Source organism: Branchiostoma floridae, chromosome 1 (assembly GCF_000003815.2).
Source record: "Branchiostoma floridae strain S238N-H82 chromosome 1, Bfl_VNyyK, whole genome shotgun sequence".
Taxonomy (NCBI): Eukaryota; Metazoa; Chordata; class Leptocardii; order Amphioxiformes; family Branchiostomatidae; genus Branchiostoma; species Branchiostoma floridae.
The window spans coordinates 4588189-4604984 of record NC_049979.1 but is presented as its reverse complement, the minus strand read 5'-3'; the positions used below and the strand labels follow the sequence as shown (position 1 = coordinate 4604984).

At 40.4% G+C, this 16796-nt stretch overlaps 2 protein-coding genes across 2 annotated transcripts; both read right to left on the bottom strand.

The window, feature by feature from the left end:
* Nucleotides 1-184: 184 nt before the first annotated feature.
* Nucleotides 185-12198, bottom strand: LOC118422510 (pseudouridine-metabolizing bifunctional protein C1861.05-like). The gene is made up of 20 exons (XM_035830138.1): nucleotides 11860-12198; nucleotides 10588-10665; nucleotides 10089-10200; nucleotides 9532-9617; nucleotides 9308-9399; nucleotides 8594-8705; nucleotides 8202-8308; nucleotides 7699-7825; nucleotides 6925-7039; nucleotides 6356-6441; nucleotides 5757-5908; nucleotides 5266-5325; nucleotides 4939-5005; nucleotides 4563-4657; nucleotides 3840-3968; nucleotides 3154-3268; nucleotides 2571-2711; nucleotides 2053-2231; nucleotides 1746-1828; nucleotides 185-974 (listed from the first exon to the last, which is right to left on the bottom strand). Exons 2-20 carry the CDS (start codon nucleotides 10658-10660, stop codon nucleotides 785-787), a joined length of 2121 nt encoding a protein of 706 aa, XP_035686031.1. The 5' UTR covers nucleotides 10661-10665; nucleotides 11860-12198; the 3' UTR covers nucleotides 185-784.
* A 1070-nt stretch (nucleotides 12199-13268) lies between these two features.
* Nucleotides 13269-15552, bottom strand: LOC118424599 (PIH1 domain-containing protein 2-like). Its single transcript, XM_035833241.1, has 4 exons — nucleotides 15372-15552; nucleotides 14488-14921; nucleotides 14262-14354; nucleotides 13269-13952 (listed from the first exon to the last, which is right to left on the bottom strand). Exons 1-4 carry the CDS (start codon nucleotides 15550-15552, stop codon nucleotides 13794-13796), a joined length of 867 nt encoding a protein of 288 aa, XP_035689134.1. The 3' UTR covers nucleotides 13269-13793.
* Nucleotides 15553-16796: the final 1244 nt, after the last annotated feature.

Genomic DNA, 16796 nt, shown 5'->3' with positions numbered 1-16796 from the left:
CACGGCGAAACATGTTTGTTGTGTGTTGGTTCGAATAAAGTTCCTAAACGGGGAACATGCGGCTCCAGCGTCTTTTCTGAAGATGTGGCGCAAGTGTGAACGGTTGGCTTGAGGTTGTCCTTCCCCACATACTATAATGGTAGATTATAAGAAGACACTTAGAGATGATAACAATACATGATAATGCAGAAGTCAGTTACATGACAATTTATTGAGTTCATCTTTCACAATACAAAACTCTCGGTTATAAACAAAACAACATGATTTTTTACATCTGAACAATTGGCAAGATACAATTTGAAAAGAAAAACAATAAAACATCTGGTAAGCATAGTGTGGATATTTATACAACATAAGATTATCACTGTATGCAGGGAAATGGCATATTGGTATCATAAGCCTGTCGTAGATATATCTAAGTACACCACCCTATGCCAGTAAGGATCTTGGCTTCTTCAAGTGTATGTTATTCGTTCATTCAAATGGTCAATATTGACCGAAGAAGGCCATATAGCTATAGCCACCCTATGGTTTACAAGAGAACTGCTCCACCAATTTGTTGATCGCTGCAGAGGCTACAAAAGTATGTATTATAAGCAGTAAAATGCATGACTATTCTGTAAGATTACAAGAGGATGATGAATTTGGTACGGCACTATCATAATCAAGAAGGCACCTAAATCGAAGCAAGCAGCAAAGTGGAGATCTCAAGAGACCCTAAACTCTTCTTGAGGACTACACCTGTACTGACATCAAGTTTGAACCAGCATCAACTCAACATCAACTAGATAGGTATGGTGTAAGTTGGCCAGTGCAGCTTCTTGATGTTCTCTTCAGAGAAGTCTGTACAGTCGATGTTTGAGGGCACAGCACTGTGGGTCTGTGTGGAGTTGTAGGCGGCCAGGAGACCCTGCTTTATGCAGATGTCTGGGGGAAGACCCTGTAGCATACCATGCATCATGCCTGCAGACAAGCTGAAGAACAAAGAATACATCATCACTAGTAGTGGACACCCAGGTAGGTGAAAATGTATAAAAGATAAAGCTACACTACATAGATTCCAGTTTTGTGTATGATAAGGGCTTGTATGACGTAGCCTGGGTACCATCCAACTTGTAACGGAGCTCCTTACACTCGCTACCCTAAAAATTATTGAGTGTAAGGAGCCCTGGTAGAAATCGAATTGTATCCAGGCTAAGTATGGCGTGTATGGAGCAGCTAAATGTGTGTGGTAAGCTTTATGGAGACTGGTATCCAAAGGACAGGCTACATGATCTTACAATCATCCTTCATAATTTGACACAGTTGACTGAACAACAGGAGCAGTAGATCAATAGACCCAATGTTTGGAACAGCCTTCCGCCAGACACGCGTACGGCTCCAAATCTGACCTGTCTTAAGAGATTCTTGAAGAAAAAGAAATGAACAAAGAGAACAGATATGGACTATGAACGCTAAGCTTTCGCTGTAGTAATTTTTGTACCTAGGCTCACTCACTCACTCACTATCCATTGTTTGATTATACTGCTGCTGGGATCTCTGACACAGGGGTAGGCAGCAGTCGGCTAGTCTAGGTTATGTAGTGATATATATATGTAGATAGATTTATTAGAACTCGATGTAATCTGTATCTGTTATATTTCATCTGACCCTTACCTCCCCCATGACCTCAATGAATAGCAGCCTGCAGGCCGATCGGGCTTCTCATGAATATATAAAGGTTCAAACAAAGCAGCATGTCTTACCAATCTCCCGCTCCTGAGACGTTGATCACCTGCTGCTCTGTTTTAGGGAACACTGGATAATGTACTGCTGTCAGCATCGTTTTCTGTATAGAAAAGGTACATTGTTAAGATTGAACGTTTCTTCTATACAGAAAGTTAGCAAAGTTTCTATCAGAATATTCAAAGTTTTAAGATTTGCAGTAAAGATATTCCTGTAAAACCACTCCCTTAAATGAGTAGATGGAATGAGTGGCCTACATTGCTACTGTAACATCAACTTGTCTACTAATCATCTTTTCATCTTACAACATGAGATGTTGCTGCTTACTTTGATTGTGTTGTTTCCTTTCCCTACAGGGAAACTGGACTGCTGCTCCGTGTTGCGGCACACAAGCACCCCATCTCTACTCAAGGTCACAATAACACAGTGGAGGTATTCCAACAGGGGACGGACAAGGAAGACTGCCTCCTGAAGTCTCTGGGACAGGGTAGGGTCTTCCTCTGGAACTGAAGAAAAAACGTACTCAAAAGTCAAAGAAATCTTGTATCAAAGTAGCTACCCAGTATCATGAAATTCTGCAACTGTATACTGTAAATGCAGAAATGTTAGTTTTATTTTCGGGGTTTTTGCGGTGACCACTTCAACGCGGACTGATAACCACTGCAAACATTTTTCCATTATAGTATGAGACTGCAGTCTAAGGCGCTACCGCGAACTGAAAACTACTGTGAACACTCCATTTTCCTGCTACTGCAAAAGTAAATCCCCACGAACTTAAATGCATTTACAGTATATTTGGACACCAAAGTGAATAACATTAATAACAGAAGTGTTTCCATAACTACCTAGTGGTTCCTCGTGCCCAGTCACCATGCGGTAGATCGCCCTCAGTTCAGTTAAGTTTGGGGACAGGTAAGTTATGTTCTTCCAGGCATCTGACCGGAATGGTTTGGAGGACTTCAAGACACAGGTTGGTTCATACCAGGCTGCATAAAGAAATTCTCATTTAATATCATAGCAGGATCACTGTTAACTTAAACATGAACAGATTTGCCTGGTTGCAAACTAATGCAAGAACACAAAAAGTACTTTATCATTTCATCTTTATCTGGTCAAGCACCTTGATCCATTGCAGAGAATTAGAATATCCTGGTAATGTTAGTTAACCTACCCTGAGGGCCAGACAGGATCGGGTAGCTAGCGAGTTTTGTTCAGGGATCCAAGGCAGTCAGCCCGACGATGTCACATTAGTGCTCCGGGGCGCATAAGCTCGAAGGAGTTATCGTTACCCTTTTCCAGGGCAGGTGGACCTCCTCGGACTTAAACTCCCCCAATCGCTAATAGGAAATCTGCAGGCTGACTGTCTTGGGCCACCGAATAAACTGTCATAGCTGCCCTATCCTGGCTGGCCCCCAGAGTATAGTTTACCTGGCACCTGAAGATAGTGGCACAGCTTGAGTATGTAGCTAACAGTTTCTTCTGGAACGTTGCCATCCACACACACAAATGGGGCCAGCTCAATAGCTGAGGCAAATTTGGATACCTTGAAAAATGTAAGAGGTAGAGGGTAAAAAGTGTTGGCACATTAGAAGTTTAGAATAACAAATTTATCGTGTTCATATTGATATTAAAGATATTAGGACAAATGTATTGGCAGGGAGGAAGTGCAATCAGCCCGTCATCATAACAGATATATGGATTCTATGTTCCGAAACTGTCACATGGGGATAAGTTTCACCTGTGACAATGCACAAGTAAGCTAGGTTTGAAGTAGCATAATTATGCACTTTTAGCTCTGTTGCAGTATAGATCAGGAACTTCAGAAATGCCTAAAGCCTACTCCTATTTGGAAAAATGGTCAAAAAACTAATCTCCAAGCAGATCCTACGGTAGCATAAGATAGTATAAAAAGCTGGCAGAGGAGTGTAGCTGACTTAGGAGGGTGTTTGGCTACCGGCAAATGGACACCTATTGGCTGACTACACTCCTTGGCCAGTTTGGTACTATCTTATGCCATTGTAGGATCTGCTTGGAGAATACAAAAAGCAGCAATAAAGCAAAAATATAATACATTATTAAACATGATTAAACTATCAACAATCTGCTGCAGTTACCAAATTGGGTGATATTTGATCGTTGATGTCCATGTCTCCCACCCCCAGCACCAGTTCACCCTCTCCGTTCAGAACAGCACAGTAGGTGGCAGTTCTCTGGTCCTCCAGCTGGGACACTCCAGACACATCCTGAACAATACATACATGCAGGTTTATATATATGTGAGGGCTGGACAAGTATTCTAAAATTCACTTGTTCACTAAAATTCACTATCAGGCAAGCACATAGAAAATTTACTCGCCCAAACCAACTTTTCACAAAATTCAAATGTCACTTTTATGTGCATTTTCACTTCCAGCAATGGAGTTCTTATTATTGCCTCTATTTTGTCTCTAAGTATATCAAAATCTCACTCAGTGGAAAAAAGTTACTTGCCCGATTGGGCAAGTGGAGTAGGTCATGCACTTGCCTGATCAGCAATTTCACTTGCCCTGGACATTAGTCCAACCCTGCATGTATCTTACTTATCTTAAGCTACCAGTATAACTAAAAGATAATAATAAAACACAAAACGTCCAACCCCTGCTACAGGGAAGAACGGACGCTAAACCGGGCAGAGAGAGCGAGAGAGAGAAAACAACACACCTTTTAAAGTTAATTTAATGGATAAAGTCCTCCTTTAAAGTCCATAAGAATTTATATACATGTATTAAGTCATGCTCAATTTCCATGGTGTGCATTTTCACATCAGTATATCAGTAGTTAAAAGCAATAGAGCTAACCATGTGTGCTGAGTAGATGTAAAATGATGCAGCATGCGGGTCGTTCCCAACTGCAGACACAAGTAGAGGCATGGCACCCAGTCGACTCATGCAATCTGCAAGACAAAAAAGAAGCCCCTAAATATTTTAACAATCAGGTTTACAAACTTTTCCTACCTCCTGCACTTTTAGATTTGGTTAAGTTTGAATGTTCTTCATTCTGTATGACCACCACTATTCTGAAGGGCAGCAATGGTTCTAAGAGAAGTTGATTTACTTTCCTCCAAGTAGACAAGTAGCAAGAAATGCATGGAGGTAAACAAACTTAAAACAAATATAGAAAAAAATACAATTCTCAAATTGAATCTTCTGTGAACACAATAATTGTAAGCCTTACCTGCAATGTTTCTACCAACTCCCCCAAAAGATTGGGTCAATGTCCCTGGGTTTGTCATGCCACCCAGCTATTGAAGTGACAAGCAAAGACAGTGTTTCCATAAATCATTCAATCTAGCAATACTATGCAAGCTTTAAAGGTGCTACCTTGTGTCTTCATGGCCTATTTCACAACACACTTGTAAGTTTTAAATCTATGGAAATCTATACATGTTTTCTGACTTCCCAAAAATGCCATGGTGACATATTTTAACACACAAGTGCAAATTTGAGAGATTCTGGTCCACTAGAAAACAATTCTTCAAAAGCAACCATCTTGTGTTGGTACCTTGACTTCTGGATCCTTGGTCTTTGCCACAAAGTCCACAACACTGGCGCCTACGACAACCTGTTGAAGAGAAGGTAGAATCGTTAATACTGTAATTCTACTTTCCTGGCAAGGAATTCATAAAAATGTCAGGTAACACATAATTTTTTTCAGGTAATACATTAGTTTGTATGGGTATGTCTTTGTCATAAGTACAGAACAATACATTTGCAGGAAAGGTGCAACTGCTAGACTTCTACTTGAACTACCATTCATCTGTGACGGTAGTCAACATTATGTTACAATTCTGAAACCGACTGCCAAGCACCTTTGACCCTTTGACGACGTTGCACTTCTGGTCTGGATGTGTAACTTAGGCTTTGGGTCATTTCAACCTGATAAGGATCAGAGGACTGATCAAAAGCTTGTTGGTAAATGCTTTATTTTGTGTATTGATATAAGGTTTCAAAATTGTAACATAATGCTAGACTTCTATCCATGCTGATACCTACAGGTTTGTTACTCTTGATAACGACATCTGTCAGTGGGCTCTTGGCCTGCAGGTTGGAGGTGGGCAGGTTGTGGTAGTGCTTTCTTCTCCTGTGTGACAAGGCCCAGGCTAGCTGGCTGCCCACTGCAGCATTGTTCTCCATCAAGGCAATGTCTGTGGTGTCTGAGTTAAGGACACTACTCCTACCATATACATTGTACTGTACTGTAAATGCATTTACATTCACAGGGATTTAATTTTGCCGTAGAGGGAAAAGGACTGCTCGCGGTGGTTTTAAGATTGCGGTAGCACCATGCACTGTAGTCTCTTACTGCCATGGAAAAATGTTTGTGGTAGTTTTAAGTTTGCGGTAAATTTGCAATGTGAAAACCACGAACATAAAACCACAGCAAAAAATTCTGCACTTACAGTTGAGTACTATATGAGGTTATGAAAATTTGTCTTTGAGGTTTCTGCCTAGCACTTGGAAAAATCATTGCTCCAGAATTCAAGCAGTTTTAATCTACATTGTATCTACAGTGATGGAATGGATTATTTGCTAGCTATTACAGATGGTATCATGTCCAACAGGTGTGGTGTGGAAAAGCAATGACAGGATACTAGCAGCAAGAGACTTTCCCTGAGTCAGCTCGTCCACTTTTCCCAGGATGTATGGAGTGACCTTGTCCCCACGTACCCCCTCTTCACTGGAACAAAGAATACATTTTGTCATTCCCATTTGCTGCTAAAATGAGTATCACAGCAATGGCTATAGTTCAATGCTTAAAATGGATATAACATGATTTTGTACATGCTGTAAGGTCAACTGGTTGGAGACTAATGATGATACCAACAACATTATTCAAATCCTTTGCATATTCTCTTCAGTGGCATTCATCTGCACTGGTATCCAACACAAAGATGAAACCTATCACTTCCCTGTTACTACAAAATAATACAGGAACCTTGCTTGTTGAACTAGTTTAACTGTAATATCCAACAAAAGAATTGGACTCACCCTTTTCGACTGAACAGCACCAGTCTTTGTCAAGGAATGAACAATCCCCTGCTGCCGTGACTGGTGCTGTTCAGTCGAAAATTTGGTGAGTCCAATTTTTGTGTTGGATATTGCAGTTAAACTAGTTCAAGAATGACTTCTACCAACACAGATGAACTTTCAAGTTAGAAACCTTGCTTGTTGAACTGCCCTCTGTATGGCATCTTCCACCTTCTGTGCAGCATGCTGCTCGGGAATGGGCACGGCAATAAGCAGCCCACTGTCCAGCCCCAGGGAGAAATGATTGTCTGAAAGATGACAAGAACAAAGCAAGCGTCAACTACTGGCAATTTTAACAAGTTTATAAAGACATACACGTAAATAGTAATACATGAATCTGTAGGTAGTGAGTACATACTATTAAGTTGTTCAGCTATGAAAGTCAATCTCCCCATTCTTTCATTTCCTTTTATTGCGATGGCAAGAAGGTTGTTAACTGATAAGATAGATGTTTATGACAGATTGTTAAAATCAAATCTAAATCAGCATGGTCAATCATTCTATGTGGAAAAGTGCAAAGATATTCCTAACATAGACAATACTACTACATAATATGAAAAAAGTGGTGATAAGTCACGTCAATGAAGATTAGACATCCATGTAATAAGATATGCCCCAAAGCAGTTACTCAAGCAACTGGATATAGTTTTGGAAACGGTCAGACGTTTCAATTAGCATCCACTAGTTTTCTTCAGTGACATGGAAGTGATCTGGAAGAAACTGGTCTTTCATATTGTCTTCATTCATAGGGTATAAAAGACCAGTTTCTTCCAGATCACTTCATTGTCACTGACGAAAAATTGGTGATGCTAGTTGAAACATCTGACTGTTTCCAAAATCATATCCAGTTGCTTGAGTACAGGTGTAACTACTTTTTGGTGATAAGTCACTCATCAAACTCTCTGACCTATGACCTCCGCAGCCTCCTCAGGACTGGTGACGTTGTATGGAGAGTGGAAGCCGCTCTTTTGGGTGAAGAATGCTGGGAAGTCTGTGGTGTTTCCATAGGTCATCACAGATACTCCCTGGGTCTCCTACAGAAAAAATGGCACAGTGGGCATCAGGCACAGATGAGGGTCAGCATGGAAGGGGGGGGGGGGGTCCCGACAACGATTTACACTGAATTCAGAAGAACCCCCTACGTATTACGCTAAATCAAGGAAGGTAATTACACTAAATTTGGTCGCCTCGCTACAAATTACGTAGATAAGATGGTTTTCCTTACGAATTACGGGAAATAAAAATAGGCTGCCTATGCCTTACGGAAAAGAGCATGCAGACCCCCATAGATCCAGTGGCCTATGTGACAAATCTACACCTGAAAAATAAAGCAGATCTCTGACAATGTGACATTTTCTGATCATGCTAGACCGGTATACAGTAGGAAGTAAGATGATGTGCAGTCCATACCAAGTACTCTAACGTGCGACTGATGTCCAGGATTGACTTGACTCCAGCAGAAACGACAGCTATGGGTGTTCTTCCGAGCTCCGTCAGGTCAGCACTGACATCCAGGGCTGCAGATTGTATCAGAAAGGAATAAATAGTAATAAGTATTCCACTGCGACAAGAAGAAAAAGAAAAACTCATGGAATCAGGGACAATAATCTTGCTTGGGCACACTTCAGTTATAGAGGTCTGAAAAGACTTGTTTTGAGTTCTCAAAGAATCAGAATGGAAATATATACTAGTAATCTAAAGAGTAAAAATGTATGCATATATTTAAAATGTAGTACATTATTAATTTTCCTATGAATAAAATCTTAGGTTAATAAAACTATTTGGTAAGGTGGATTGCCTACTTGAATGTCCTCCCCTGTGCACCCCTCCAATACCTCCTGTCACAAAGACAGGGATGCCAGCCTTGTTGGCTGCTATCATGGTAGCTGCCACCGTAGTTCCTCCACTCCAGCCCTGAAAAATGTAAAGTCACATCTGCATGCAAAAAAATAACCTCACTCATTCACTCACTCATCCTCACTGGATAATACAAAAAAATACAATTGACACTGATTTCTTTATGAATGCTGGTGAGCTAGGGATGGTCCAGGTCCAGGTCCAGAGGATGAGGTCCAGGTTCGGATCTGAACCTTGACATAATTATCTGTGAAAACTTGTGAAAGGGCGAAACTCAAAACAATTCTGTTTGGTATAGTATCTGACGTTCATTGACGTTTTGAAATCCTCTCCAAGTAATGTAAACAACACTAACTGCCTCTATTTAATAGATCAAGTTTGACTGTAGAAGTCTGGTTAAAATGACTATCAACTCTCTCCTAATTTGCTCTTGTTCTTTTCTTGGATCTGTAAGCCCCCAAATAATTGAATGCCTGCCAGTATAATCTGTTCACTTTCAAATAGGTCCAGCATCTGGTGCACTGATTTTTCAGGTCCAGTTTTTCTAGACCGGTCCAACAAGAAAACCGGTTCTCTATGGTGAGCTGTTTGAGATTTTGTGCTCTTAGAAGAGAAAAACTATCTATCTAACTATCTATCTATCTAACTCTAAGGGGTACCTTGCTGACAACCATAGACAAGTCTCTTCTTGATGTCTTTAAAACTGGATCTTCTGTCTTAGCCAGCCACTCAAGCTCATCTTCTTTTAGACCTGCAATCAACAAAGTATCTTTGATCCAACCTCTGCTGACAGACAGTAATGTAGACTTACCATGAATGAGGTACACATGAAAGAAATACATGGAAGTATACAACTTGAATGTCAGATGTAGTAAAAATTTACCTATTCTAAGTTTCCCATTGATGATAGCAATAGTTGCAGGTGTTGCCCTGTGTTCCCGTACAATCTGAACTACTCTCTGGGCTGTCCTGGGGATAAGATGCAGGTCTTAAGTTACATCAAGGTCATTCATCATGTGACATAATAGATTGAAAAGTTTTTCACTTGTGCACAGTTCAATTGATACTTAGACAAAATCATTAGAAGTAGACATGTTAGGCACATAATAACCATAAGACTCAGTGTGATCGATTCCAATGTGCTCTGACTAAATGTAACATGTTTTGATTTGTTTTGTTTTACACGTATGGTGGGCCCCCTTGGAAATCAACTTGCAAAAGTTGTAGGGGCTACCCACCTGTTTTGAGATCAATAAATAAAACTTGACATATAGTAGTGTACGAAAGGAGTAGAAACAGAAAGAAACAACATGCCTACACCAGGATCGAACCCGGGCTGGCAGATCACAAACCCAGCAGCGAAACCACTACGCTGATTCGCATGGCAGTTTGGCGCTACTTAAACCCCCCACTGTTACAGTAGAGTAACTGTAAGCTTACCTTATATTGTGCGGATAAGGCATGCCATGTGTGATGACTGTACTCTCCAGGGCAACTACTGGCTCACCATTTGCAAGGGCTTTTCTTACTTCCGGGAGAATTTTGATGAGGTCTGAAAAGAACCATGTGTGGAATACGTTGATGTAGGTTAGACATCCAGGTAATAAGATACGCCGAAAATTGGTTACCCTAGCAACTGGACATGGTTTTGGAAACGTTCAGACGTTTCAACTGCTATCCAGCAGTTTTTGTCAGTGTCACTGAAGAGATCTTATTGGAGAGGAATAACATAATAAAGTTCACATCAAGTCTTCCTTGATACTTCATAGCTATTCACACAACTGATTCATGACTTAGACTATTAATAAAGTTAGAGAAATGCTATTCACAGGATATACTTCCGGGAAGAATGTAACAACCATCACTTCACCATTCACAGACTATACATATTACATTCAAACAAAGATACAGAGGACAGCTTTCCAGATCACATACTGACCTGAAAATCGCCTTCTGAATGGACGCCAGGTTCCATGTCTGCATGCCTGCAGGAATCTTAGTTGTCTCAACATCTTCACTGTAGAACGGATATCTGAACCATGTAACTGAAAAAATGCTACATAATATGTGTAGCATGCCGCGAGTTCTAGCTTTTTCAGGATGTGATAGGGTCTAAGCAGCTAATGCTGTTTATTAAATTTTGATGGAAGTGTTGGAAAAGTAGTACTAGCCATCAATGCCATTCACATCTAATTCTTTTTATTGATAGTGGTCATTTTCAAAATGGTTGGAACTGTATATTGTAGTGTCCTGTGCCCTTGTTTGTAATCTTGCAGTCGTTGGTCACTGGTTAAGGCATAGATGGTCAGACAATTAGGACACTACCTGGTGTTTGTTCTAAATGAACCAAAGGTCAGTCAGGCCTTGCATGGTCTCAAATGAGAGTGGACCAGATAAGTTTGCAAAATCTGTGCTGTTTGCCATGAGAGTCAGTAATGTTACAATTAATAATCTTCTTACTTCAATTTCAAATTAAGTTCATACTATTCATAATTGTAAATCAGAGCACATGATTGTACAACTGAAAAATGATTGATACATATTAAGAGAAGCAATGATGGAAGCATCTGTGATTCTTACAAACTCATGAACTCTTGTAATATCAAATGCAAAGCAAAATACTGTAACAAAAACATCAACAAAGAATGTTAAGGTCATCATTATGTATCAATTATAATGATAAATAAATAATGTATATTTCTGCATTCTTTTCTTTACCTTCTCTTTGCATTACTGTACAGCTGATGAAATAAAGTCAGACATGAAATAATGTAAACATCAACGCATAAAGAAAGTCCTTAAAGATTTTGACACTTCTCTAACCTTACCCTTGAAGTAAACAAAGTTCAGATCGTGCTGACAAATTTATGTCGTTGCGCTATTTGAGTTAAGCTTAAAATTTCATGAAAAGGCACTGCACTGTTTATCACTACATGCGTGCAACAATAACGGTAACTCCGCGTCTTAACGCTGCACAGTCTCCGATTCCTGGATGCATAATCTAACCCTTCACAGGTGTTTTCGATCGGATCCCCCTCGCTCCGCCCCCCTCCCCATAATTTTTAGCCGGGCCTTCCCAACTTTATATGGCATTTAACGTTAGACAGTCATCAGCTTATCTATTCGATCAACACTACGAGCCAACAAACAACCTCAGGAGTTGTCAGAAATGGCGCACGTTCTGATTAAGTCGCTAAAATGTTGTGCACACCTGTATCAGCTGCAGCTGCCGTGTGTTCCACATGCAGGGGTCGTCTCGGTTCTACTCTCGTACGCAGGGCTGTTTACGCCCCGGGGGAGCTAACTCTGGGAACGAGATCCAAACTAGCCAATAAAATTTGTGGAAAGTGGCGCCATTTTTGAAAGTTGCTAACAAGTTCTTGACGCTCAAATCCACAATACACGTGTTTTCTGTTTTTGGACGACTCTGTAGGTGTGAAACAAGGTTAAGAATATTCGAGCTCACTGATTCAAATTTGCTGTTAAAAAATTATTTTAGGTTGGAACAAATGACAACTTTTACCCAAAGCCACAGACTGTCTTAAATTGATGAAATTGATGAAATTCTTGAATACTAGAATAGTAAGCAACATCAATGAGTTACTCCATATAACATGCATTGGCATAATACCGGTCATAAGCCTTATACCGGTCGATTAAAAATAGTGGAACTTAAAGAGATCTACACATGCAACAAGACTTATTTCTGAGGTATGCACACTTCAGACATCTAGGTGTCCAATACATCATTTACAAAGCATCGATAACAATGCATTCGAAGACAACAAGGCCAAAAGTTTTCAGGTCATTTTCGGGGCAGGCGAGCTCGTCGTGGGACAAACACACTGTCACGTTCATCGCCAGATTTGTAGATAATAATCACATGTGCTCACGGCACAAGACGAGCATGATTCAACAGCAATCTTGAATTTCTTTTGGTGACCTACAACTCGTGTAAAAGTGTGAGGAACCGTTGCATTATCGCCCGGATCTACGGCTGAATGGGTCAAATTGAACGTACGCCGCCATTTTCCCGCCATTTTTAATGCTACGGCCAGCAGTAAAGTTTTACGTCATAGCGGTTGTGACGGACCAAAATTAAATGAAAATTCTTGTCAGTATACGCCCATTTTCTCATGACTTTTTGTATGCTCATGCAGATTTTTGTTTTGTGCAAATACTAACAGGAAAGAAAGGAACAACAGAGGATGTATGAAGGTACATAGAGACAGTTAATTGTGCCGTGTTTCGTTCGGCCGGTATAGTGCACCCCCTTCCAACCACGCGCCCGTTCTCCGTGCAATTCCGCGGAGTGTTCCAATTACGATATTATGTTTTTAGCAGGACCAGAGAGACAAAATAATTTACACAGAAGAAGTGGCAAAGGTAAGCTGTAACAGCAACATGTAACTGGAGAAAATGATGCATTGATCATTTGCCAAATTAGCATTGCTTGAGAAATTGCAGTAAACCGACCGGTATTATGCCAATGGATGTTAAGTGCTTATCATATTGATAGTTGTAACACTTGTCAAACACAAGTTGCCTGGTTCGGTCAAGTCCTTGGTTCAGCAAAGTACTGAACACATTGTTATAAAGAGAAAATCTTCATAAACTGTGTCTGAAATTGCATAGAAATTTATTAAACTGATAAAACCCCTTAAGATAGAAAAAGAGCTTGATTTGGTTTATTTACATTATATGGGTAAAAATCAACCTACTGAATCTTCACTGCCTTGCAACATAATGTTGCCTCAACAAGGTACATTTACAAATGTTCAACATTCTCTCGATAATACAATACAAATTGTACATACAACTTCATCAATCTGTTGAAAAAATTCATATATCTATTGCTAAAATGTACTCACACACACACATACACACACTCACTGTCCAGTTTATCATTCATCAAAATTGTTGGTCATCAGATTGCTTCTTTATATGTACTGCTATTTCATCAATTTGAGTTTTAAAACTTAATATCTTAAGATAATCACACTTAGGATTCATCATCCACTTTTGATGGTGTAAGGCAACTTGGTATAGAAACACTGTGGAATAAGGTCTTCATTTGCAATTGACAACAATCTTTCACAGGAGATATGTGCAGCACACATCTTGCATTAGGTTCCCCGGAGGTTGTCAGGATTGTTGGCCATTGGAGTGCATTTTGATAGGCATAGTGACTGTTAATGAAGATGTCTTCACACTGAACTTGGCAGTCGCACGTTCCTCATCTATGCTCTGTGGCAGGGTGGTCTCCAGTCGGTACTTCCCAGGAACTTCCAACACCACATCATCCTGCATTGGACACAAGACTTTCAAACTCAATGAGGAATGTAGCCTGGATCCCAGACCCCGGTCCGATCTCTGTAATAGCTATCGTGCAAGGGTCAGGCCAGATGGTTATGAGGAATGCTAGTCCAACAACATATGATAAACACGGGATGACGTTTCCCACAACATGCAATTTAATTCACTAAAAACAAAATTGATTTGTCAGAGGACAAACTTTACACTGTTTGGTTAACATGAGAAGCAGTTGACTCAGCAATGAAGCTGCACCAATCATAAGTTCCACAATTCGTGTTTCTGAAACATAAAACACACCTCTGAGATGTCTAGCTCACAGTCAGACACACTCCTGACCAGAGGAAGTTTAATCTTCAGCACAAGTCTCTTTGCCTTTGATCCCTCTGCCTCCTATACAAAAAATATGCACTAGAATTATTAATGATGACACCAATTCAGCAGCTACAGTCATAAAGCAATGATTGTTGTATCATATGCTTAATGGAAACAAAGTAAGTTAATGCTAATTAGTGTCCCAATTTACCTTCGCTGTAAGCTGAAAGTCAGGCTTGGTAAGCTGTATCTCTGTACTGGAAATTTCCTCTATCAACTTGGATTTCCCTGTAGGTTTGTCTTCAGACACTAGTGAGATAACTGGCTCATCTTTGTCTTCATTTTCCGTTGACAGGTTTGACAGCTGGTGGAGGACTGATTGTGGCGAGTCTAAGACATCTGCTGGTCCGACAGGTCCTGAGGGTTCACTTTTCTTAGACAGCTGTTGGAAGGCTTTGACCAGAGTCTTGTAATCACCTTTCATCTTCTCTTTACATCTAACAAACTTTGATGACAATGTCAGTTGGTGCTGATGTTGCACATACTCCAGAGCAAGGTTGACCAGCATGTTCTCTGCTGTCTTGTCTTTTGTCACTTCTTGTAACACGGAGGGATTGAAGACGATGGGAACAGCAGCATACAACCCTGAACAGTGAAAACAGGGAAAAATCACATCACCTCTCCATGTGTCCATTCAATGACAATGGAACAGTGCAACTGAACTGAAGTGGAAATTCTATCCTTCTACGGCTTCTAGTGTTTCATTTTCTCCCTGCTGCCTAGTACCTAAACGAATAGAGAATTGGTAGCCAAATGTCTATGTCAGTGTGCTAACGCAGGAGAGTGACATAGGATTTTAAAGAGAATCGATCATAGGTGAATTGAATGCCTCTATTGACAGGTAAAGGTAAATACAAACAGTGTTTACTTCATAAAAGGGGTATTTGTATTGGTAGCAGCTTCTCACAGAATCTCAGTTGAGCTCCTGGTTCAAATAGTAAACTGTTTGAGGTGACCTTATCAAGTACTAGTATGTAAATAAGCAATAATACAACAACAGGTTAATATATCATTTCAGGTATGTGTGTGAAATACCTTGGTCATCTGTCCCAGTTGACATCTTCCCACCACTCACAGGGACGGGGTCCTGGTCTGTCTTGGGTGATGGCACTTTGTCAAAGCTGCAGATATTCAGGTACAGGACTCTAGCACCCTTAGCTGGTCCATTTTCCTGCAGATGTTTCTGTAGATAAAAATTATGAAATCTTTTCATCATTTCGGACTTTTGTACTACACAAGAGAAATTAAAACCACTGAGAACGTTTTTCCATTATAGTACTAACGTAAGGTTACCAGTTTACGTGCAGGACCAATTAACGGTCAGTTAGCGACATGATTGCATTTCAAGTTGCATCATGCAAAAATTTATTAATGATAATAAAGCTATAAGTGTGTTATTCACATTGAAAACCATTGCAATAGATATTGCACAATTTTCATGGATGATCATGGGCCCGCCGCCCATGGTGCCTGTGTCGACTTTACGTGACGTTCTACTGAGGCAAATTCGGCGGTCCAACCTCATTCATCACTAGGGTGCTACTGCAGGCGATGGTGGGGTAGACAAAAACATTTTACCGTGGTTTGTTTGCTTACCACTTCTGTAGTATTTTGCAGCAAGTGTTTGAATATGTGTGGTAATAGGTAGGGCACTACAGGGAGAAAGACTCAAGTGACCGTTAATTGGTCACCCTAGAACAATTCTTCACTGCCAATTACATGCTGGTGCGCAACCAAAGATGGAGGGAAGAAATAAATTACCATGCACTTTTTTAACAGACAAACTACTGTTTCTTCAAATGGGTTAAATATTTAATTCTGCCTAGGCATTTCAGAACAATAATCATTTTCCATAATTCGACCATTAACTGGTAACCTTACGTTAGTATGGGACTACAGTCTGGTGCTACCGCAAACTTAATACCACCACCACGAAAGTAAATCCCGCGGACTTAAAATTATGCCTTTTACACTAGTGTTACTTATTATGAGGGTCTGCATGCTCTTTTCCGTAAGGCGTTGGCAGCCTATCTTAATTTCCCGTAACTCGTAGAGAAAACCAGCTTATCTACGTAATTCGTAGCGAGGCGAACAAATTTCGTGTAACTGCCTTCCTTGATTTAGCATAATACGTAGGGGGTTCTTTTGACTTCAGTGTAAATCGCGAGGCGAACAAATTTCGTGTAATTGCCTTCCTTGATTTAGCGTAATACGTAGGGGGTTCTTTTGAATTCAGTGTAAATCGTTGTCGGGCTTATCTACGTAATTCGTAGCGAGGCGAACAAATTTCGTGTAACTGCCTTCCTTGATTTAGCATAATACGTAGGGGGTTCTTTTGACTTCAGTGTAAATCGCGAGGCGAACAAATTTCGTGTAATTGCCTTCCTTGATTTAGCGTAATACGTAGGGGGTTCTTTTGAATTCAGTGTAAATCCGTTGTCGGGACCCCCCCCCCCCCCC

Bases quoted from the DNA above. Each gene is read 5' to 3' on its own strand.
- LOC118422510 (XM_035830138.1), bottom strand. From the start codon at position 10,660: ATGTTGAGACAACTAAGATTCCTGCAGGCATGCAGACATGGAACCTGG. The intron at 9,400-9,531 runs GTAAATTTTTAC...TGTTGATTGCAG, and splicing joins CAATGGGAAACTTAGAATAG to GTCTAAAAGAAGATGAGCTT. The intron at 6,442-6,924 runs GTTTCTAACTTG...TCTTTGTTCCAG, and splicing joins AGGGCAGTTCAACAAGCAAG to TGAAGAGGGGGTACGTGGGG.
- LOC118424599 (XM_035833241.1), bottom strand. From the start codon at position 15,552: ATGATGAAAAGATTTCATAATTTTTATCTACAGAAACATCTGCAGGAA. The intron at 14,922-15,371 runs GTATTTCACACA...TTCACTGTTCAG, and splicing joins AACTGGGACAGATGACCAAG to GGTTGTATGCTGCTGTTCCC. The intron at 14,355-14,487 runs GTAAATTGGGAC...TTTTTTGTATAG, and splicing joins ACTTTCAGCTTACAGCGAAG to GAGGCAGAGGGATCAAAGGC.